We start from the raw sequence: 24,362 nt of genomic DNA on the forward strand, positions 1-24,362 counted from the left end.
GCACTCGGTGGTGAAGTTACTGAAGCTTGATTGTATATTTGCTCAGTTTGATCAGAGCTGCTGGGTACCTAACCTGGACACATTGTATTCATCTTCTGCATAGTTTGTTCTAACACCACCCTCTCCCCATCCCCACTTCATCTGTCTTTCGCTCCAGCTAGGACAGGGGTGGGCAAACTTTTTGGCCCGAGGGCCACATCGCATGGAATAAGAAGAAATTGCATGGCAGCCATGAATGCTCACAAAATTGGGGTTGGGGTGCGGGAGGGGGTGAAGGCTCTAGTTGGGGATGCGGGCTGTGGGATGAGGAGTTCAGGGTGCGGGAGGGGCTCTGGGCTGGGGTGGGAGGGTGAGGGCTCTGTGGTGGGGCTGGGGATGAGGGGCTTGGGGTGCAGGAGGATTCTCCGGGCTGGGATCAAGGGGTTCAGAGGGTGGGAGGGGGATCAGGGCTGGGGCAGGGGGTTGGGGTGTGGGGAGAGACTCAGGGGTGCAGGCTCCTAGTGGCGTTTACCTCAAATGACTCCCGAAAGCAGCAGCATGTCCATTCTCCGGCTCCTATGCGGAGGTGCAGCCAGGCGGCTCTGCGCGCTGACCCGTCCACAGGCACCACCCCTACAGCTCCCATTGCCTGCGGTTCCTGGCCAATGGGAGCAGAGGGGGTAGCACTTGGGACAGGGGCAGCGTGCAGAGCGGAACCGCCTGGCTGCCCCTACACGTAGGAGCCGGAGGGGGGACATGCTGCTTCTTTCGGGAGCAGCATGGAGTAGCCCCCAACCCTGCTCCCCAGCTGGAGCGCCGGAGCGGGACAAGCCCCAGACCCCACTCCCTAGCAGGAGCTCAAGGCCCAGATTAAAACGGCTGGCGGGCCGAATCCGGCCCGTGGGCCATAGTTTGCCCACCCCTCAGCTAGGAGGACTGAACACAAAATCCTCCCTGGGGCACTACCACGGTACCACCTAATGTGCAACGACAAAGCTTAGAAGCACAAGCCACCCAAACTCCCTCACCCGCCCTGCAGCCTGGCCTTCTTCACCTCATCTCTCCCAGGCGCAGTCGCTCTTGCTCCCAAGCTGACGCTGAACAAATCAGTGTTATAGACACGGGCCTATTTCGACCCAGACACTGTGGACTCCGCAGTCTCTGTGCAGCGGTGAATCCTTCCCTGGAGTCAATGACTGACACTGCAGGCAAAAGCCACCACTTTTCATCTTGTCCCTGCAGTACCCGCAGGAAGAGTTTAGTGCGAACAATCTCCAGCCGGCCTGGTGCTCACAAAGTGGGGAGAGATCAGCATCCGGCTTGCTTCATTCTACGGCACCAATTCTGGAAGAGACGAATGAAATGCCCCGCTCCCTGCAGGGATACGCTGGTTTCTAGCTTGAGTTTTAATAATCAAAGCCAAGAGAATGCTAAATTTGACCTGTTTCTCTGCTCTGCCCTTCCTGTTCTCCCCACTCCATGCACCCGCCTTGCAAAGCCTCAGGTAGCATCCCCAATCCCCTCCCCCCCCCCCCCCCCCCCAGGGCACGGGGTGCATTTTATTGTTTTTTGGAGTAAGAAGGATTCTCTCTCTCCCTCGCTCGCTCTAATTCTCCTCGTTGCCCCACAGGCTGCTGGGCGGTGACGGGCCCTGGGTCAGTGCACGGGCTCCCGGGCGGGTCAGTGGCTGTGCGGTGCCAGTATGAGAGAGGCTACGAGGATTATCTGAAATTCTGGTGCCGGGCAGGAAGTTTGGTAGGAGGTTGGTTCTGTTCCAACGGTCACATCGTTGAGACCGATGGGTCGGAGGCGGAGGTGACCCGGGGCGGAGTCTCCATCCGAGACAATCACACCCAGCGCGTGTTCACTGTGACCCTGGACAACCTGACACGGGCAGACGCCGGCACGTACCACTGCGGGGTAGTGAGAACTGGGCTTCTTGATCTCAGGGCCACTGTGGAAGTCACCGTCTCCGCAGGTAAATCCCGGCGCTGCCCCCCGGCAGTGTCGGGGCTGCCGGGCTTGGGGCAGGGCCGGGGGGGCGCTGGGCGGTGGAAGGGGGGTGCTGGGCGGGGGAAGGGGGCGGGTGTCTAGACTGGTAGATCTGCTGTAACCCGGGCGGGGCCAAAAGCCGCAGCCCGCTCTGCGCAGGGGCCCGGCCCGGAGCTGCGAGGGGCCAGAGGGCGGGGGCTGCCCCCGGCTGCACACCGGCCATCAAGTCCCTCCACGGCTCCCCACAGCGCCCTTTGCTCCGCGCCGCCGGGCCCCTGCCCAGCCCAGCACCCGTGACCGTGGAGAACCTCACACTGGGAGATGCGGGGACTCTTCTTCCCCATCTCTGGGACTCTGTGGAAATGTCCGTCCCCCCAGGTAAATCCCTGCTCTGCTCCCCCATGGTAATGTCAGGAGTGTAGAGGTTTGGGGAGCATTGGCTGGTAGGGACGTGGGGGTGCTCCTTAGACACAACTATTTACTGTAAGCCAGTATGTCCAGAAACTACATCCGCCTGCGTTAAGGGAGCTGAAGACAAGACTTAAAACATGGTCAACTGAAGGAAAACAACATGCAAATAAGGATAGAAATCTGCTGTGATCCCATCATTCTAGAGAGCACTGAAGGGGGAGGGAAGGTTCTTGGTGCACGAAGTAGTTTCTGGGTTCCAAAGAGCTTTGCTCCCCTTGTGTGTTAACCACTTACACTGGGCTTAGTTCTGTACAGGGCAACAACCGCCAAAATTAAGACCGGGCGAGCTGAGGCGACTAGGAGAGCCAATAACTTGTCATTTCCAAAGTTATTGGCTCACTTCTTGGGAGTGACCTGGAAGAAATGCCTCTTTAGGAGAGAGACCGGCATGTGGGGCGGGGGATGGGTTGGGAAGTTGGGGTTGGAGGGTATTCCATGGATAGGGGCTGGCATGGAAATAGACACCACACCAGCAGTGAGACAAGGGGACAAAGGGAATGGTGGCAGAACAGGGAGGCTATAGAAAGGCTCATCTGGTCCAGCATTAGGCTCATCTGCTGCCTCAGTTTACCTTCCTTTAGTTCACTCAAGCCACCACATCACTGGTGCTATTGCATCAACTCTCCCCTTCAGTGCTCTGGTTTATTCACCTACAATAACACTCAAAGGTAAATATTCCAGCCTTCTTACTTCACATTCAATTGTCATTTCAGTGTGAATCAGGCTCCACTATCCTCCTCGCCCTTCCTCCAGGGCCTCCCAGTTAAGGTGGCTCCCTCTTTCCCTGTAGCTTCTCCCACAGCTCTGAATCATTCACTAACAACCTCCAGGCTTGCTTTATATACCGTGGTCGGCAGCAGGTCACATGCTCTGTCACCTGACCCACAGGACCATAATTCCCAGATCCTTCAGGGAGCTACATATCCCAGCGTGGCTACTTGTTACGGGGCTGAGCCTCACTCTCTATGATGGGAATTCCCAGAGAGATTTGATTATTAGATCATTGCATACGCTAAACCAAAAGCTAAGATCAGAGTTGTAATGGTTCATGTTTAATTCTGATGTTCACATGGCAATTACTGGTGAACCTCTTAAAACTTCCTAAACATTATAAAAAAAAGGGGCTTAGCCTTGGGACAGGGTTAGCTGGCCCCAGGCTTCCCTTAAAGGGGACAGGCCACCCTGTTATATGGGTGGAGGGAGATGTGATAAGATCAGAGATGTGGACTGGGGTGTAGCTGGGCAGAGCCTTGAAGGCCTGGATAAGAAGCTTAAACTTGAAGTGAAAACCAGAAACCTTATTCTTCTTCCTGTAATTCAAGAGCAATCTCTCCTTTAGCTTCCAGAGGCTGGTCTGGAAGCCAAGCAGTCTTATAGGTACCAGGCAGCATCTCTCTGCAGGGATCATCCAGTTGAGTATATTAGATAAATAGCAGGACAGCCCTTTCAGAGGGTGATCCCTAGAAAGGACCGCACTCAGCTTGTCCGCATCCCCCAGGGCAAGGAGAGTCACATCACACTCATGTAGGAAAGTTGTGTGTATACCTATGGTACCTTCCTTGTATTTGTCATACTCAGCTCTGGCATCTTCCCGTAAATTAGATCGTGAACTCTTCCTGGCAGAGGCCACCTTATGCTGAGAGTGTCTGTCTATAAAATGCCTCCATTGCAAAACAATGCCATTATCATTGTTATGGGAAATCCCACAGGTCCCAACCAAAATCATAACCTATTTGTACTAGGTGCTGCACATACATACAGTGTCTAAACAGTGTGATGGGTTGGGTCACAGTAACACCCTTGGGACTGCCACCTGATGTGCTGAGACTACCTCTGAGCCCGTTTTCCCTGACAGCTTGGGACTCCAGTACCCTGTCTTGTTGAGCCGGACACTCTAGCCTGCTGCAACACAGACCCATGTTTGAACCATGTCCCCCAAAAGCTGCAGGCTTAACTGAAAACGGCTTAGAAAGTGTTCCTGTCTCTAGCACCCAGACACCCAGTTCCCAATGGGATCCAAACCCCAAACAAGTCTGTTTTATTCTGCATAAAGCTTATACAGAGTAAACTCATAAATTGTCCGCCCTCTCTAACACTGAGAGAGAGATATGCACAGCTGTTTGCTCACCCAGGAATTAATTACTTGCTTTGGGTTAATTAATAAGCAAAAAGTGATTTTATTAAGTATAAAAAACAGGATTTAAGTGGTTCCAAGTAATAACAAACATAACAAAGAAAGTTACCAAGCAAAATAAAATAAAACATGCAAGTCTAAGCCTAATACAGTAGGAAACTAAATACAGATGAAATCTCACCCTCAGAAATGTCCCAATAAGCTTCTTTCACAGACTAGACTCCTTTCTAGTCTGGGCCCAATCCTTTCCCCTGGTACAGGCCTTGTTCCAGCTCAGGTGGTAGCTAGGGGATTTCTTGTGACTGCAGCCCCCTTTGTTCTGTTCCATCCCCTTTTATAACTTTTGCACAAGGCAGGAATCTTTGTCCCTCTCTGGGTTCCCACCCCTCCTTCTAAATGGAACAGCACCAGGTTAAAGATGGATTCCAGTTCAGGTGACATGATCACATGTCACTGTAAGACTTCATTACCCACTTGCCAGCACACACGTATACAGGAAGACTTACAAGTAAACAGAACCATTTACAACCAGTTGTCCTGGTTTATGGGAGCCATCAAGATTCCAAGCCACCATTTATGGCCCACACTTTGCATAATTACAATAGGACCTCAGAGTTATATTTTATATTTCTAGTTTCAGATACAAGAATAATACATTTATACAAATTGGATGACCACACTCAGTAGATTATAAGCTTTGTAATGATACCTTACAAGAGACCTTTTGCATGAAGCATATTCCAGTTACATTATATTCGCACTCATTAGCATATTTTCATAAAATCATATGGAGTGCAACGTCACACACAGCCCCTGCCCCAAAGAGCTTACAACCTAGAGTCAAGCCAGGCAAAGCAAGCAGTGTTATCCTCATTTTAAAAGGTGGGGAACTGAGGCACAGAAAGATTCATGACTTGCCCAGGGTCTCTCAGGAAGTCTGTGGCAGAGCTAGGAACTGAGCTCAGATCTCCTGAGTCCCGGTCCAGTGCCTTATCCACCAGGCCAGCCATCCACGCTGGAATGAATAAGTAAGAGGAACTGCCTGGGAGGAGCTAAAAAAATGTTCTAATAATTTACAGGTTCTGATAGTTTTACCAGACAAAACTCTGTCCCCCCAACCCCCTTCACTTTTGACTACTACTCTCAATACTAAAATGATTATATAAGCCAGAGAACAGGAGGCCCAGATATACTAAAGGGAGTAAAATCCCTAAGTACATTGTAGGAGTTAAACCAAGTCTCACTCTGCTGAGCTGGAGATGGCGGTGAGGCGAGTACCTTCCCCCTGAGGTCTGAACCCCCGAAACAAGCAACTTTACTCTCTTGGTAACAGTGAAGAGATTCAGGTTGGGGTTTCTGCAAGTAACACTGGCTCTCTCTGTTTTTATCTGCAGCCATCCATACCTCCACCTCCACTGGAAGGCCCCCAGTGACAACAGAGCAGCCCAGCGGGGCTGCTTCCACATCCATTACCCTCTCTATAAGCAGCAACGACACTCATGCACTGTGAGTTTCAGGGATCCACTGGACTGAGTCTCACTCTTATTACCATCATGTGGCCCATGCCCAAGGGCCCTTACCTATCTCCCCAGCCCACCCAGAGGTTTCTGCTGCATCTCTGCCCTTCCTGCCCATCAATGTTACAGACGGTCCCTATTCCATTCTACCCTAACAACACGCAAGCTGATTTTCTCTCTGATGCTGGGATCCAAAGCTCTTTAACACAATCTTATTGAAACCAGATTTGTTTTTTGCCACATCTAGAAACTCCCAAATATCCATCACATTGGATGAGAGCTATGAGATATTTATGGTCATCTAGAGCAGTGACTCTCAACCTACTTTACCCCTTTCAGGAGTCCTGGTTTGTCTTGCGTACCCCAAGTTTCCCCTCACTTAAAAACTACTCGCTTACAAAATCAGACATAAAAATACAAAAGTGTCTCAGCACACTATTCCTGACAAATTGCGGACTTTCTCATTTTTACCATATAATTATTAAATAAATCAATTGGAATATAAATACTATTCTTACAGTTCAGTGTATAGTATCTAGAGCAGTATAAACAGGTCATTGTCGGTATGAAATTTTAGTTTGTACTGATTTCGCTAGTGCTTTTTTATGTTGTAAAACTAGGCAAATATCTAGATGAGTTGATGGACCCTCTGGAAGTCCTCTGTGTACCCCCAGGGGTAAGCAAAGCCCTCGTTGAGAACCACTGGTCTAGAGAAAAAAAGGTCCCACACTTTACGCAGAGAAGCAAAGAATACTCACATCCTTGGTGATAGGATCCCACAGAACAAACTAACATAGGGACCTTGCGAGGTTAGATTCCTTGGCAGGAAGCTAGCAACTCTTGTTGCGGGAAGCACTGGACAGGGCCTGCCTGGGTCCAATCACTTCAACATCTACATGTCTGGATGACTGTCCCCTGTGGGTCAAAGGCAGTTAGGGTGATTAACTGGGAGATGTCCTAGCAAGGGAGGGTGCTACGGCCTATGTCCCTCTCGTCTTCTTGTTCATACTGTCATTCTCAGGCAGAGCAGCTAGGGAACGCTCAGTTGGGAGCAGTCAGGTCATATCTACAGGGTTTCACAGCTTCTACTTACTCTCTCCTCCATAGATCCCAGCTCAGCAATGTCCATTTCTTGCTCCTGGTCATCTGGAAAGTCCCCATCTTTCTGTGCATCATCTGGGTGAACATCCGGTACAGGAAGAACTCCAGGGAGATGCCAGACAGACCTGGTGAGACTGAGCCGCCAAATTTCACACCTTGGGCTGACACATTCCATCTAATTATGCTCAGTCTTGTTTCAATCAGCAGCCCTCCCTCTCTGACTGTGTGTGTGTGTTTGAGTGTGTACATGGTGGACATCCCTTCCCTCCTGTTCTATCGCCCTGATCAGGAACTCACACATGCAGGGGAACAAACATGCTCCATGATGCGTATGAACAAAAAGATAATAGTACCAAGCATGTCTCCTCCACTAACTGGTGGTTTCTGGATTTTTTGTTGTAGCTCCTTCCTAGTTTAGGAATGGATCAGAACCAGCAGAAGAAAGATTGAGCTCCCAGCTCTGCACAGCAGCTACTCCCACCTAGAGCCCACGTGGATCTGTGTAAATGAAATCCTGTAACAGTCAGCCCGGCTGAAGGGTTCAGTGGATCCAGAGCCTACTCCAGAGTGAGGAGAAAGGAGGGGATGAGCCCCAAGGGGCACAGTTCCCCATCATGAACATAGAGGAAATATAAGCTATCAGAGCCTGAGAGCTGGAAGAAGAGACTCATCCCCTTCCCACAGTTTGATTTTGGCTCTTTGCAGCTGGATTGCACTTTCTACAGCTCCTTTTCCGTCATTCATCTTCACCCCTCCGGTCTCTTCTACAGCAAGCTCCTGGGAATGACTCAAACATAATCACGGACATGCACACAGAGAGGTTAGCCTCAGATTGTATCTCGAAAGTGGTCATCTCACTTACTGCTAACCCGTAACACACGGCACCAATGAAATGTGTTTTGCAATAAAGCTTTTTCCTCGTGTTCTGCAGAGCGGCTCTCCTGGAGACATCTGTCTGGCTCTCTGCCCCTCTGGCAGGCAGGTATCTGAATCCTTAGCACTTACTGGTGTCAGAGAGAAAAATCCCTGCTGGAAACTGCATGAGCGTGACAGGAGAGTCCAACTGAGAAGACCAAGTGAGAAAGAGCTGCCCGTGGGAGAGAGGGGAGAACAAAAAGCCAAAGTCACTGCAGGCGTAAGCCACTGTGGCTCCAATGCAGAGGTGAAAGTAAGCTGATCCGGTCCGGTACAGCAGGGCTGCTGATGGCGCGGGAAAAAGGGGCAGCTGCCCTCAGACCCGGTGATTTAAAAGGGCCTGGGGCTCCTGGCAGCGGCTGGAGCCCCGGGCCCTTTAAATCGCTGCCAGAGCCCCGGGGCTCCCGGTCACCGCCGCTACCCCAGGGCTCCGGTGGCAATTTAAAGGGCTCGCGGCTCCAGGCCCTTTAAATCACCGCCAGAGCCCCGGGCGGTGTGGGCCTGGCAGCACTGAAGGGCTGGCTCGGGGAGTCTGTCCCCAGCCCCTCCCCTTCTGCCTGAGGCCCAGAGCCCCCACCCCACCCCCCACCTTGCCCAGGACCCCGGCTGCCCTGCATACCAGTAAGTCCCTTAAGTTACTTTCACCCCTGGGGCCATGTGACAGTCAGAGGTGCTGAGCTCTTGATAGAAATGCATAGGAGGTCACTGTTAAGGGTGCAAGTTTGCTGACATTGGGTACATGTTGCATTTGGTTGTTTCGAAACGGAAGTGGAAACCTTGAGGGCTGAAGTGCGGAACTCCCAGCCCTACAGGCAATACGGATGTGGGAAGGAATCCCAAAGTCTTTCCTCTTCACTTTTTATTTCCATGTGTTAACAGTTTTGGATGGAGGCGTGTGTGGGGGTGTAACCTTGGCTGCCGTTGTTCTTGCTAATTATTTCTAGCTCTGCAGTGCCAAGAGGGCTCAATAGAGATCAGGGCCCAGGTGTGCTGGGAGCTGTACAAATACCAAATAAGAGACTGCCCCTGCTGCGAAGTGTTTCCAATCTAAATAGGGACAAGAGACATGACAGTTGGGGGTAGAACAAAGCAGAGCTGGTCAGAAAACAGACATGTTTCCCTATGAGAAATTACCAAATTCTGAACTTATTAAAACAAGAATTTTCATTTTGAATCAACTTTTTGAATTGATTAAGTATTGTTTCACTTCATTTACCCCCCCCCCCAAAAAAAAAAAACCTAAAGGAAGCAATCCACGTCCAAACAAAACTAACATTTTCATTTCATTTTGAAACGTTGATTCAAAATAAAAAGAATTCACACATTTCACGGAATTTTCCCACAAAGATTTCAGTTTCAATTACACATTGTTCAGCAGCAGGAAAGCTTTCCACACTAAACCTTTCAACCAGAACTAAGAACAAAGTTAAAACGTTAAGAGGCATGTGGTGCCACTGGATGAGTTCATTTTCTGCGGTTGCTATTGTCCATTTTCTGCAAGACTAGGCTGGGTCACTGGGCAGCAGGAAGTTGGTTTACACACTGCCCGGGGCAGATCTGCCAAATAAGAAAAGACTGAGAATATTTGCGTGTTTAAAATGAAGGGTTTGATGGTGGAAATCCACAGAAATGTCAGGAACCCCTTGCTACTGCAGGTTCAATTTTCCACCAGACCCTGTAATAGGCCATGGTGCTTGCAAACAAAATCACCAAACAAAAACACAACACCCACAGCAATCAAACCACCATCGACTGAGCCAGACACCAGCCACTTCCCCCTTAGCGTTTCCCGAGGGAAGTGAGGTAGCGCAGATAAGAGGAACCCTTGTAGTGAAAGAACTAGTTGTTAGAGAGTCTGTTTCATTGCAAACGCCTACAGGAGAAACCCGGACCCGGGGCTTCCTAGGAACACAAAGGAAGGATTTTCCTGGACAGAGACTCCCCCGGAATCGACGTCCCAACCGGCTGCGGGCAGAGGCAGAACAATGAAGATTTTCCCCATTCTGGGTTGGATGCTTTTCCCAGGTAAGGCAGCAGTGAGCGGCGTATGCCCCAGCAGAACCAGCCAGCGTTGTTCCTCGGGCCTGTCGCACACCCACGTGTGTGTTATCGGCGAGCAGCTGCTGAGGAGAGATTCCAGGAACGGCCCCTGAGCCTGCAGGACCCCAGAGCACTGCTCCCAGAGACTGGGATTTTGTGCCTTTGTAAAGTACCTGCCTCTCGCTCGGGGCCTGTATCATTTGAACGGCTCCTCGCGGTTCATGTAGCTGCTCAGTCAATAGGAGTTTGTTTGCAGAGCTCCCCTGGTGGTAAAAAGAAGAAAAGGAGTACTTGTGGCACCTTAGAGACTAACAAATTTATTAGAGCATAAGCTTTCGTGGACTACAGTCCACTTCTTCGGATGCATATAGAATGGAACATATAATGAGGAGATATATATACACACATACAGAGAGCATGAACAGGTGGGAGTTGTCTTACCAACTCTGAGAGGCCAATTCATTAAGAGAAAAAAAAACTTTTGAAGTGCTAATCAAGATAGTATGTGTGTATATATATCTCCTCAATATATGTTTCATTCTATATGCATCCGAAGAAGTGGGCTGTAGTCCACGAAAGCTTATGCTCTAATAAATTTGTTAGTCTCTAAGGTGCCACAAGTACTCCTGTTCTTCTTTTTGCGGATACAGACTAACACGACTGCTACTCTGAAACCTGGTAGTAAAGCTACTGCAGGTTGCTGCTTTACATTTGTAAGTGACCAAAAACTTCCCAGCCCAGAAGGGGACAACGGGACTGTCCCAGAGTCTCTCTGTGGCCATGAAGAGTCTGTGTAAGGTACATTTGCCCCCACATTTTCCCGTGATGCTCTGTCAGGAGGGGTTCACGGGGTGTCCAGACTTGCAGCCCCTATGATCCTGCAAACACATTTTCTGCTGTGGTTTATTCTGAGCGCCAGCCGCCCTCTGCGCTTCCTGCAGAGCGGATCCTTCTCCCTGCCCTGGCTCAGGAATTGGGGGAGGGGAAACTCCCCTGGGGGGGGGGAGTCTCTCCCCGGGAGTTAGTGATGATGGACCCAGCACGAAGGAAGGGGACCAGGGATCCCGCTGACCCAGTTTCACGTCATGGACTCTGAGAGGAGGGGGGAGTTAGCGGAAACCTGCCCCGGTCTGTGGGGGGTGGGGGCGGGGAGTGATTGTTTGGGGGGTTATTGCCCAGCCGGCCATGAGGCGAGTCCCTCCATCTCTCCGCAGTGCCCGGCTCCTCTCCTCGGATCACGGGTCAGAGGCTCAGGTGGCGCCACAACGTGCCCCGGGGCGCTGGGGGCATTTTGTGTTTGTTCCGATGGAAACGGGGCCCGGGTCTCACTGGCTCTGTCTCTCGCAGGCTGCTGGGCGGTGACGGGCCCCGGGGCAGTGCGCGGCCCCCAGGGCGGGTCGGTGGCTGTGCGGTGCCGGTACCCGACGGGCTATGAGCGTTATCACAAGTTCTGGTGCCGGAAAGGAGGTTTGGTAGACGGTTGGGGCTGTTCCAATGGGATTCACATCGTTGAGACCGATGGGTCGGAGGCGGAGGTGACGGGGGACAGAGTCTCCATCCGAGATAATCACACCCAGCGCGTGTTCACTGTGACCCTGGAGCACCTGACACGGGCAGACGCTGGCATGTACCACTGCGTGGTACGGAGAACTGGGCCTGATCTCAGGGATACTGTGAAAGTCACCGTCTTCCCAGGTAAATCCCGGCGCCGCTCTTCGAGGGAATGCAGGAGTGCGGGGCCCGCAGCCAGGCAGGCCGGTGTCCGGCGCGCTGGGCTCTGCGGGGCTGCAGCACTAGACACTTGTGTGCGGAGGGGAGAGGGGGGCACCGGGGTGTCAACCAAGGCGCTGCCCTGGAGAGTGAATTTTAGATCCAGGCCAGTTTCCTAGTGCCCCGCCCAGCGCTCGCCCCAGGGAACATGGTGAGCGCCCCTCATCCAGGCCGGCCGGCAGCACCTGTAAATAACACAGCAGGGCAGTTTCTTCCTGCACTGGGCTGTGTTCCACATGTGGAGGGGGGTTTGCAGCGGGGGAAGGGGCTTTACTTTCACCCTACGCTGTTCTCATCATAGATTGTGTGTGTCCCGCCCTCGTCTGGAGCCTGCGGACTCATGTTACTCACTGAACTCCCAGTCACTCGCTGGGCTTTAAGGAAGAGCCTTGATTGGTGACACCGCTTTGGTTCCCGAGAGTGGGGCTGTTAGTGCCCTGTGGGGAGACTCCTGAACCGGGAGAGGACAGGAGCTGGCATCAGTGGGGTCTGGGTATCACTGTTGCTGACAGGAATGGGGAAGTTCCAAGTGAATAAAAGACTCGCAGTGTCAACCTGTGGAACTCCGTGAGCGAAAACCAGAGACAGTTTACACATTTTCTAAAAAGCTGTGGATTCTGACAGCTTTTGCCAGCCGACGCCCTATTCCCTGGCTTCTTTCATCTTGCAGCCGCTGCTGTGGGTACCAGCCAGAGAGAGAGGGGCAAAGAGATCAGCGAGGGTGGATGTACTAACTCTGTTGCTGGAGTGTTAGTTCAGCAAAGCATGGGCTGGCCAGCGGTGAAAAATTTTTGGCTAAAATTCTCTGCTCTGCCTCTGGGCGGCGCACCCTGGGGGAGGGGGGCAAAGCTGGCTTTAAGTCACCCTGGCGTCTTTCCAGTTCTGAGCTGTCACATGCACTAGGCAGAGGAGTGGCTGCTCTAATTTCCCACAACCTGCCCCCATGGGCTGCCCATGTACTACTCTGCATCCCCCAGAAGCAGAGAGTTTCTATGACCCTGAGTGACAGAAAGAGACATGCCCCCCCCCCAGCCTGGCATACCCCACGCCAATGTTTTCAGTGGTGGGAAGCAGCGTAGGGCCACTTGTTGCAGCCTGATGCAGTTCTTATGCTGGGGCAATTCTGCCCTGGTGACTGAAGGGCTTTCCTGGCCCCTCTACCCCACCGGAGCAGCCTGCAGGGGCCTCGGCGGAGAGGAGAATCCCTCCCCTGTGTCTCTTGAAGCCTAAACCTTGTTTTTAGGAACAAGAATGTTTAGTGCCATTGGCCATTTAGTGCAATGGCCTTTCGTCCTGGGGAATCTGATTTACTGAGTCTGTTTTTATCCACAGATCATTCTTCCCCAGCCCCAACAAAAAGGTCATCATCAGCGACAGTGCATCCAGCTTCTTCTTCCCCCTCAAAACCTACTTTCATCTGGACAACTACTGAGAAAGAGAAATCCAGCTTCTCCACTAACCAAAACCCCACTTCCCCTGAGTGAGTACCAGTGCTCCAGCCAGGGTCGCTTATGGGTGCGTCTACACTGCAGCTGAGTGCAAGCTCCCAGCCTGGGTACACACACTTGTGATAATGGGGCTTGCGATAATGTGCAGACATTGGAGCCTGACCCCTAGGCGTGATAACAGCCCAGACCACAAAGTCTAAGTATGTGCACATGCCTGCTGGGAAAGCCATGGGGACATAGTGCTGTAACCATCCCCCTTCCTCATTCATTTCCCTCCTCACAGCTTGTTTCTCCCACTTCCTGCACCAGATCTGAGAGTCTGCCCCTGCCAGCATGTAGGCACATGGGCCATTTGAGTCACATGACTAGTTCCAGGGACATCTACATTCTGGTCTATACAATCTATTCCTGACACGGAGAGTCAGCAAAGGGTGCAGCGAATCAGCGCTGAACAAGCTCCAGCTGTAGACAAGCTGCAAGATCTAGAGCCAAAATACTTCAAACTAAGAATTTTAAAAATCGAACGATCTTTTCCCCGTATATTTTGTTCACTTTTTGAGCTCTGTGCATCTTCCAGAATGAAAGCCGACTGGTCAGTTTCACTTTTGCTTCTAATTCGTTCCACTCCAGCCCATGCACTGACTAGCATAATCCTGCCAGGTTTGGGTTGCCAGATGCCAGCGCTGCAAGGGGCATCCTTATTTATTTACATAGGAATTTAAAAGAATGCATGGAAACATCTCTGGTGGTCTTAGGTTTTTGTCAACATTTTTACCACATCTAAATTTGGGGCCAATTTGCTGCTAAACCCAGGGTTGTGAGTTCAATCCTTGAGGGGGCCACTTAGGGAGCTTGGGCAAAAATCAGTACTTGGTCCTGCTAGTGAAGGCATGGGGCTGGACTCGATGACCTTTCAAGGTCCCTTCCAGATGTATGAGATAGGTATATCTCCATATATAAAAGTGGATTAAAACTACAGAATCCCTGGCGCCAGGAAAAAACCTAAAAGAAACCAAAATGTCTAAGGCTTTTATCCTACAAACCTTTCCACATGATTGCTTAACTTTAAGCATGTTTATAACGTTAAATATTTGCTTAAAATGTTTCTAGGAATGGAGCTGAAAATACCAAAGAATTAACAAACGACACCACAAGTTGATTAAAGCTCATATTTATCAGCTATACCAGAGAGGCTGCTGCTCATTTCTGCTCATCTCAAAGACAAGACTAAGGGCAGGTCTACACTTACTTCCTGGTCCGGCCCTAAGCAATCGATCTTCTGGGATCGATTTATCGCGTCTTGTCTAGACACGATAAATCGATCCCGGATCAATCCCGGAAGTGCTCACCGTTGACGCGGTACTCCAGCTTGGCGAGAGGAGTACGCGGCATCGACGGGGGAGCCTGCCTGCCGCGTCTGGACCCGCGGTAAGTTCGAACTAAGGTACTTCGAATTCAGCTACGTTATTAACGTAGCTGAATTTGCGTACCTTAGTTTGAAGTGGGGGGTTAGTGTGGACCAGGCCCCAAAAAAGGGACAGAGGAAGTTAGTTACGTAGCTGGCTATGCACATTCCCATGCAGCGTGAGATAGTGTCCAGATAAAACACTGTGCTTGAGAAATGAGCCAGGAGGTGGGGGAAATCACCAGATTAACGCAGCTTTGGACATCCTTAAACTTGCCCCACCCAGCATCAACTACAACATTAGTGTCAGCTGGGCAGGAGGGGGTGGCTGGGTGTGACCAACCCACCCGTAGGGATCCAGACAAAGCTTCACCCTCAAAGTTTCTATGACCTGGGCAGACAACAAAGGGGAGGGCGGGATAATATTATCTACGAATAAAGGTGCTGATACAGCTAAAAGAAGAACAGGAGTACTTGTGGCACCTTAGAGACTAACAAATTTATTAGAGCATAAGCTTTCGTGGACTACAGCCCACTTCTTCGGATGCATATAGAATGGAACATATATTGAGGAGATATATATACACACATACAGAGAGCATGAACAGGTGGGAGTTGTCTTACCACCTCTGAGAGGCCAATTTTTGAAGTGATAATCAAGCTAGGCCAGTACAGACAGTTTGATAATAGGTGTGAGAGTACTTACAAGGGGAGATAGAGTCAATGTTTGTAATGGCTCAGCCATTACATGAAAAAACTCGTACAGATACAGACAGACATCATCTTCCTTTCCAAATGCAAGCAGATGGACATCATACCAAAAGGACTAAAGGTAAAAAATCCATTACAATCTACATATCACACAGACTATGCTGAGAGACTGTGTCACACACTCTCAAAGAAACTGCGAAACCACCTGATCAGCATCCTATACAGCAAACAGGGAAAGATTAAGAATGAGCTCTCAGAACTGGATACTCTCATAAGAAACCAACCTTCCACACAAACTTCCTCGTGGATAGACTTTACAAGAACTAGACAAGCCATTTACAAGACAAACTTTGCCTCTCTACAAAGGAAAAAGGACACTAAACTATCTAAACTTCTACATGCCACAAGCAGCCACAACAGTAGTTCCCTTAACCCACCCAGCAATATTGTTAATCTTTCCAGCTATACTCTTAGCCCAGCAGAAGAGTCTGTCCTATCTCGGGGCCTCTCCTTTTGTCCCTCCAGACCCATGAATATGATACAGTTCTGCGGTGACCTAGAATCCTACTTTCGACGTCTCCGACTCAAAGAATATTTCCAACATACCTCTGAACAGCATACTAACCCACAGAATCCTCCTTACCAGCACTACAAAAAAAAGGATTCTGCATGGACTCCTCCGGACGGTCGAAACAACAGACTGGATTTCTACATAGATTGCTTCCGTCAACGTGCAAAGGCTGAAATTGTGGAAAAGCAACATCACTTGCCACATAACCTCAGCCATGCTGAACATAACGCCATCTACAGCCTCAGAAACAACCCTGACATCATAATCAAAAAGGCTGACAAAGGAGGTGCTGTCGTCATCATGAATAAATTGGAATATGACCAGGAGGCTGCTAGACAGCTCTCTAACACCACATTCTACAGGCCATTATCCTCTGATCCCACTGAGGATTACCTAAAGAAACTACACCATCTGCTAAAAAAACTCCCTGACAAAGCACAGGAACAAATCCGTACAGACACATGCCTAGAACCCCGACCAGGGGTATTCTATTTGCTACCCAAGATCCATAAACCTGGATATCCTGGACGCCCCATCATCTCAGGCATTGGCACCCTAACATCAGGCTTGTCTGGTTATGTAGACTCTGTCCTAAGACCCTACGCTACCAGCACTCCCAGCTATCTTCGAGACACCACTGACTTCCTGAGGAAACTACAATCCATCGGTGATCTTCCAGAAAACACCATCCTGGCCACTATGGACGTAGAAGCCCTCTACACCAATATTCCACACAAAGATGGACTACAAGCTATCAGGAACAGTATCCCTGATAATGTCACATCTAACCTGGTGGCTGAACTTTGTGATTTTGTCCTCACCCACAACTATTTCACATTTGGGGACAATATATACCTTCAAGTCAGCGGCACCTCTATGGGTACCCGCATGGCCCCACAATATGCCAACATTTTTATGGCTGACTTAGAACAACGCTTCCTTAGCTCTCGTCCCCTAACGCCCCTACTCTACTTGCGCTACATTGATGACATCTTCATCATCTGGACCCATGGAAAAGAAGCCCTTGAGGAATTTCACCATGATTTCAATAATTTCCATCCCACCATCAACCTCAGCCTAGATCAATCCACACAAGCGGTCCGTTTCCTGGACACTACTGTGCTAATAAGCGATGGTCACATCAATACCACCCTATACTGGAAACCTACTGACCGCTACACTTACCTACATGCCTCCAGCTTCCATCCAGGACACACCACACGATCCATTGTCTACAGCCAAGCTCTAAGATATAACCGCATTTGCTCCAATCCCTCGGATAGAGACAAGCACCTACAAGATCTCTATCAAGCATTCTTAAAACTACAATACCCACCTGCTGAAGTGAAAAAACAGATTGACAGAGCCAAACGAGTACCCAGAAGTCACCTCCTACAAGACAGGCCCAACAAAGAAAATAACAGAACACCACTAGCTGTCACCTTCAGCCCCCAACTAAAACCTCTCCAGCGCATCATCAGAGATCTACAACCTATCCTGAAAGATGATCCTTTACTCTCACAGATCTTGGGAGACAGACCTGTCCTCACTTACAGACAACCCCCCAACCTAAAGCAAATACTCACCAGCAACCACACATCACTGAACAAAACCACTAACCCAGGAACCTATCCTTGTAACAAACCCCGATGCCAACTCTGTCCACATATCTATTCAAGTGACATCATCATAGGACCTAATCACATCAGCCATACCATCAGGGACTCGTTCACCTGCACATCTACCAATGTGATATATGCCATCATGTGCCAGCAATGCCCCTCTGCCATGTACATTGGCCAAACCGGACAGTCTCTACGCAAAAGAATTAATGGACACAAATCTGACATCAGGAATCAAAATACTCAAAAACCAGTGGGAGAACACTTTAACCTGTCTGGTCATTCAGTGACAGACCTGCGGGTGGCTATATTACAACAGAAAAACTTCAAAAACAGACTCCAAAGAGAGACTGCAGAGCTAGAATTGATATGCAAACTAGACACAATCAACTCCGGTTTGAATAAGGACTGGGAATGGCTGAGCCATTACAAACATTGACTCTATCTCCCCTTGTAAGTACTCTCACACCTATTATCAAACTGTCTGTACTGGCCTAGCTTGATTATCACTTCAAAAATTGGCCTCTCAGAGTTGGTAAGACAACTCCCACCTGTTTATGCTCTCTGTATGTGTGTATATATATCTCCTCAATATATGTTCCATTCTATATGCATCCGAAGAAGTGGGCTGTAGTCCACGAAAGCTTATGCTCTAATAAATTTGTTAGTCTCTAAGGTGCCACAAGTACTCCTGTTCTTCTTTTTGCGGATACAGACTAACACGGCTGTTACTCTGAAACCTGATACAGCTAGAGCAGGTTAAATAAAAGTGACATTATCTCCTCCAATGCACCAAGCCCTGGCCTGTGTCTCGCTCCCCCACATGCACAGGGCGCAGACCATGCCTGCTGCATCAGACTCTTCCTACAGACTGCACCATCTTGCTGGCTACTCACATTTGTATCTGATACAGGTGCCAAACTCATTTGATAGGTGACCTGAGTTAGATTTAGCCCGGACTAGGATATTAATCTGCTGGACCCCATGGGTCTGGTGCAAACAAACAGCTGCTCCAGGCTGAATTAGCAGTTGAAGGAGAAAGTGGGAAACAGACATTCTCTCTTTTTCCAACAGGGCCCAAGACTCAGACATCCTCCTCCGCATCCTGCTACCATGCGTCCTGCTGCTTCTCATTTTGTTTCTGCTCGCTGCTGTGATGTTGGTGAGACTGTCCAAGAAGAGGAAAAAAGGTAAGTGAAATCCTGCATGTGTCCTCCAATGAGTCGTGTTTCTGATCCTTCTGCTTCTCTCCCTCCCTCCCTCTTCCCAAATGGGAAAGTCCAGAACTCCACTAAGCACAGGAGCTGGAAATAGGGGAGCTGTCGCACCCCCTGGCTTGAAGTAGTTTCCATTATATACTGGGATTTAGTTTGCTTCAATGGCTCTCAGCAACTCCACTATACACATTGTTCCAGCGCCCCTGCCACTAAGGGCTTGTCTACATTATCCGCTGGATCAACAGGCAGGGATCGATGCAGCGGAGGGGTCGATTTATTGCGTCTAGTCTAGATGCGATAAATCAACTGTCGAGCACTCTCCCGTCGACTCCGGTACTCCACCAAAGCGAGAGGCGCAGGCGGAGTTGACGGGGGAGTGTCAGCCGTCGACTTACTGCAGTGAACACACTGCGGTAAGTAGATTTAAGTACGTCGACTTCAGCTACGTTATTCACATAGCTTTTGCGTAACTTAGATCGAGCCTCCCCCAGTGTAGACCAGGCCTTAATGACTTCTCTGCTTATTGCACCCTGCTAAGATCGACAGAGCATGTCTGAAATGCATGAGAGACCCACGGGCAACATTGTCCAAAACTGCGAAGAACTCTGGTTATGGTGTTCGTTCTACATCTCGGTTGGAGCTGGGCAGAGTTTTACCACCAAAACTATTTTTCAGAGAAAAAATGCAGACTCGGTGACACCTAAACGTTTTGCCAAATCATGTCGAATTGTTTCAGGGGGAAAAAAAGCCAACCCTACACATCCAAAAAAAATGATCTATTTCATTTAAAAATGTCAAAACTGAACATTTGGGTTTTTCAATTTGAAACAAATTCTTCTTTCAAAAATTGTGTAAAAAACAATCAAATCTTGAAAATGGTCAAAACTGAAGAGAAACATTTCAATTTTATCTCAACAAAACATTTAATTTAACCTGAAAAAAAAGTGATTTCAATGTTTTGAAGTTGCCAGCTCCCTCTGTCCATTATTTGCCCAACTCTAAACTGCATAAACACCCCTCATGCTGTGTAGCTGCTTACTCCATCACTGAAATCAGTGGGACTCCCTGTGGAGTAAAGGTGCTACCCTAAGTAAGGGTATCCAAGTCTGACCCTAAACACCAAGGTCTCCTTCCTTTTCACTCACTGTGTCACTGCGTGGGAGCCTGGCTTGAGAGCTCAGGTGAGCTCTGATCAGTCCAGGATCTGGCGGTGTGTGGATAGCGATGGATCATTTCAGGGTCAGTCAGTTCCACAGGATCAGCTGTTAACTAAAAACATTACCGCACTCTCCGGTGATTGCCTCAGACAATGGAGCGCAGCTGTTGTCAGCTGTGGCGTTTGGGACCATTCCTGTAGAATAGACCATTTTCATGTGGGAACTTTTGCTAGCACCAAAGGATCTTTTCAAGTTTGGTTGAATTGGTTGGATGGATTTATGCTGACTTGCCCCTGTTTGGTTTGGTTCAGTAGGCTAGGTCTGCACTGAGTCTAAAGAGAAGCTGGAGTTTGGTTCAGAGGGCTGTATTGTGCAGGTGATGGAAAGCGGTCACTGACTGGTGCAGTTGGCCGGATCTCAGTTAGCACCTAGAGAACAGACCCATTTCCTTTTGGATCAGTGGCAGGGCAGCACGGAGTTAACCTAGACTCAATGGGCTGGATTTACTGTGGCACTGCAGTTTTCATACATTTCTGGTCTTCTGAGCTCAGTGTGTGTGTGTCCCCTGAAACATAGTTACAGGTCAGCCCTGCAACGTAGAACTGCAAAGCTGTGAGAGCCGCAGTTACCCCCTTATCTGTTGCTGTAATTTGGCTCTAGTTTGATCTCTTTTCTGTCTCATCCAGCGCTTTCAGGAGCATCTGTGCGGAGTGACAAGAAAATCAACCTGTCAAATTTGGTAAGGCAAATCATATGTCCTGGTAACATCACCTCTTAAATGCTGTCCTAGGGAGGTGTAATATCACAGGTGCAGGGGAGGGCCCAGAGAATTGGTCTTCAAGAGGGACCATTCTCAATAGACTGACTCAGACTTTACTGAATTGCATCAGAGTGAACTATGGTCTCATTTCCAAAAAAGAGAAACTGCAGAAATGGGAATCTTGGAATTCACACAGGAAGCTGATTTGGTTATTCGGATCCACTGGCAACAGAAAAACTAAAATAGAACCATGAACCACAATAGGTGGTTGCAATGGGGCTTTTGCCACATACTGTGGGTGTGTCATTGGTTTCATGCTTTCATTTACCAGTAGCTCATTGATCTGTTCTCCATTGTGGCTTATTACAATTAGAATATGGATGAAGTTCATGTATCTTTCCACCAGAATAAGTAGTTCATGGAAATAAAGCAACAGGAGCTACAAACGCTTATTCTCCACTCACACCAGTGTAAATCCAGAGTGACTCCACTACAAATGAACAGGCCAGATTCTCTCCTGCACTCGGACAGCACTGCACCCCTCTACCAGAGCAAAGCTGCCCCAAAGTCAGCATATCCGGCCTTCAGAAGGTCACCCCAGCATATGGGAAATCCTGGGTGGTGTAGAGTTGCCGGTGTGGCTCTTACATCAATTTACAGCTCTCCTTGAGATTTTTAGCTTCCACCGGTAACATTTCTATCCACATATTAATCATCCTGGGCTGGATTTTCCAAACCCCAGGACCCCTGGGCTGTGCACATCTTCATGCCCCATGTGCATGAGCACTTACACCAATTGTGCGCACAAATCACATCCTAGATTATTTGTACAGGCAAGTTTAGCCTGGCAAGTGTAAGTCAGGTGCAATGTTGTACCTCTAGTTATGCACATTCCCCTGGGGTTTTGCCCATCAATCAGCCCCAGCAGGTGGAGGGATGTTTATTTTTCCTGAGCGGGATGAGATTCTAGGCCCACCCTGCTGGAAATTGTGCATGGCTGTGGCATCATTTAAGGTGCCGCCCCTTCCCTCCAGTCAGACTGTGGTGACAAGAGAATGGATAGAAATACCCAGTTCCAATGGGCAGAGCCGTATTTCTTTGTTAGGTATGTACGAATCTATGCACATACCTCATTGAAAGTCAGCATCTTTAGACCCAGGACCTGCTGACCCCTTATATCCCATGTCCATGTTCCCAGGCTGTGACTGGATATAAGCAAATTCATTGCCTTTAAAATCTCTTGCTCTGGGTCACTTGCAGCTTTTAATCATCCTCAGGAGAGGAGATCCCATGACAAGAGGTGCTTATTTCCACCCCAGCTGCCATCCCAGTAGCTACATTGTCAGTTTTACTAAGATATGGAGCCCTCGTGTATCTCATTGCGCTGAACTCAGCTCATCTTTGTTTCAGGCGGTTGGGAACAATGCAGCATATGGCAGCCCAGAGTATGCGGTTATAGATTCTCCCGCAGCCACTGACCAAACAGGACTTTACAGCAATGTTGAGATCCTTCCTAACTCACTGAACCCTGACGGCAATTATGTGGGAATCCAGCCCCACTGTCAGGTAGGAAGAAAATGCAACAGCTTCCCTGAGGAGCTCAGGACTGCAGCTAAGTCAAGATCACCCACTCAGGGCTCAGCGGGAAACACTTAACAAGGCAGGGAACTCCCCTCTCTGCCAGCTCTGCAGACTTAAGATAAACTGGACTTATTTAAAACCGGACTCAAGACTGCAGCCCTTACTCAGACAAATCGTCCCAAGCACTTCAATGGGGCTACCTGCATGACTGAGAGTTGCAGGGTAGACCCACAGCATAGGAAGCAGTCTGGGGTTAGCATCTGGGTAGGCGAGATAAGTTAGTCAGTTTTTCCTAGAAGAAAGTCTCTTCCTCCTCCCTCTCCCCACTAGAGCCACTCTACACACCACAGAGCCCCCTGCACCTCCCTTCACTCACTCAGGACAGGGGCCAATAGCAGAAACAGGAACAATTCTTTAGAGTGCTGTGCAGGCCAACACCAAGCTACCAGACAAACATGTCCCCTTTGAGAAGCACCACAACTGATCCCAGCCAGCAGAGTTTCTAGTTTCCTCAGTGTTCCAGGCGGGAAGTTGGTCTTTTCCCTAGACACCAGCTCAGGAGAGGAACCAAATAGCCCAGTTCACAAGGCCCTTACCTCAGAGCCCTGACTGAGAACAAAGCATCTAGGGCGCAGGTCACACTAGCGACCTAGGGCCTGCGATAGCCAATGTGCGGTTGGGTTTCAGTTCCCTGTTCTCCCCCTTGCTTCCTTTTCCTGTTTATATAGTTCAGCCGCAGGGCAGGGCTCCCTGATTGCACCCAGACTGCTTTGGCTGAAAGGAGTAATACACCCGTCCACAGATACTTTAGGGATCTCAGCGATAAGTCCTCAGTACACAGCCCAGACAAGTCACTTGGTTAAAGGGACCCGCTGAAGTTCATGAAGCCAGGAGCTGCTCAGCTGCAGATACTTGGGCTCCTATTTTAGCTTCTTCCCTCTGATCAATGAGGTTTTTATTTCAGGGGTCAGGAGAGGTTTCTTATGCCACTGTGACAATTTCCACCCCCGACCAGCAGTCCATCTATGCCAACGTGGAGCAGCGCCCCAAGACAACACGCCCAGCCAAGCCCCCTGAGGAAACCCTGTACAGTGCTGTGAAGCAGACGCCCAAACACTAACCCTGGATATGAGGCAGTGTGGGGATGGGGGGCTGCATAGTCCTTATCCAAGCTGCTTGATCCCTCCCTGGCAAAATTTGAAGCAAATCTGACCTGTACAAACTCCGGCAGCTGTTGTAGGCAGAGGACTTACGGACACACTCAGCCTGGAACTGGAGTCTGTGGGTCTGTACGATGGCCAGGTGGCCTGCTGGAATTAAACAGTTGCAGTTATCTTGTGAGGAGTGAGTTCAAAGAGCTAATGGCTGGGCTTACAGACAGTGAAACTCCCCAGGATCTGTTCAGCAGGACAAGAGAGATACGTGGTTCTATGGTTACGGAGTTGTCCGATGTTTTCAGTTTAACAGGAGTTTTAAACCTTTACTTCATAAAATTCTCATTCAAGTGGCAAAATCCAAAATCCAGATCATGAACTTTGAGCATAATTTGACTTGTTCCTGGTCTGATGAAAAACGTACCCATTTCGCAAGAAATCTAAGACACTGGGCTCTGTCCTTTGGCCATATCGATGCTTCTCAAATGCTAATTGCCCAAAGATCAGTTATACAGAGTGGGTATTTGCCTACATAGTATTTTGTAACTTTCTAGTCATAACTCCATTGACAACAGAACCCCGCCCATTGGTGATAGGTTGTGTCTACACTGAAGCGCTACAGGGACACAGCTACACCATTGCCGTTGCAACCTTTCAAGTGTAGACAAGCCCCCAGTCACTATCTCCAACCACAAAACCTTAACAAGCACCTGGCTGTGTTAAGGCAAAAGGAACTTGCCAAGTGCCTGGGCCACGTGACAGTCAGAGGTGCTGAGCTCTTGATAGAAGTGCATATGTGGTCACTGTTAAGGTTTTG

At 49.3% G+C, this 24,362-nt stretch overlaps 2 protein-coding genes across 2 annotated transcripts; both read left to right on the forward strand.

Moving 5' to 3' along the window:
- The first annotated feature begins 516 nt into the window (after window positions 1–516).
- Window positions 517–9,332, forward strand: LOC101950409 (CMRF35-like molecule 5). Its single transcript, XM_065562992.1, has 5 exons — window positions 517–565; window positions 1,559–1,957; window positions 5,971–6,082; window positions 7,201–7,322; window positions 7,597–9,332. Exons 1-5 carry the CDS (start codon window positions 517–519, stop codon window positions 7,605–7,607), a joined length of 693 nt encoding a protein of 230 aa, XP_065419064.1. The 3' UTR covers window positions 7,608–9,332.
- A 7-nt stretch (window positions 9,333–9,339) lies between these two features.
- LOC103305805 (CMRF35-like molecule 3) lies at window positions 9,340–23,511 on the forward strand. The gene is made up of 7 exons (XM_065563487.1): window positions 9,340–10,134; window positions 11,497–11,844; window positions 13,252–13,399; window positions 18,751–18,866; window positions 20,737–20,789; window positions 22,221–22,376; window positions 23,356–23,511. The coding sequence occupies exons 1-7, from the start codon at window positions 10,095–10,097 to the stop codon at window positions 23,509–23,511; spliced, it is 1,017 nt and encodes a 338-aa protein (XP_065419559.1). The 5' UTR covers window positions 9,340–10,094.
- The last annotated feature ends 851 nt before the right edge of the window (window positions 23,512–24,362 follow it).

Source organism: Chrysemys picta, chromosome 12 (assembly GCF_011386835.1).
Source record: "Chrysemys picta bellii isolate R12L10 chromosome 12, ASM1138683v2, whole genome shotgun sequence".
Lineage (NCBI taxonomy): Eukaryota > Metazoa > Chordata > Testudines > Emydidae > Chrysemys > Chrysemys picta.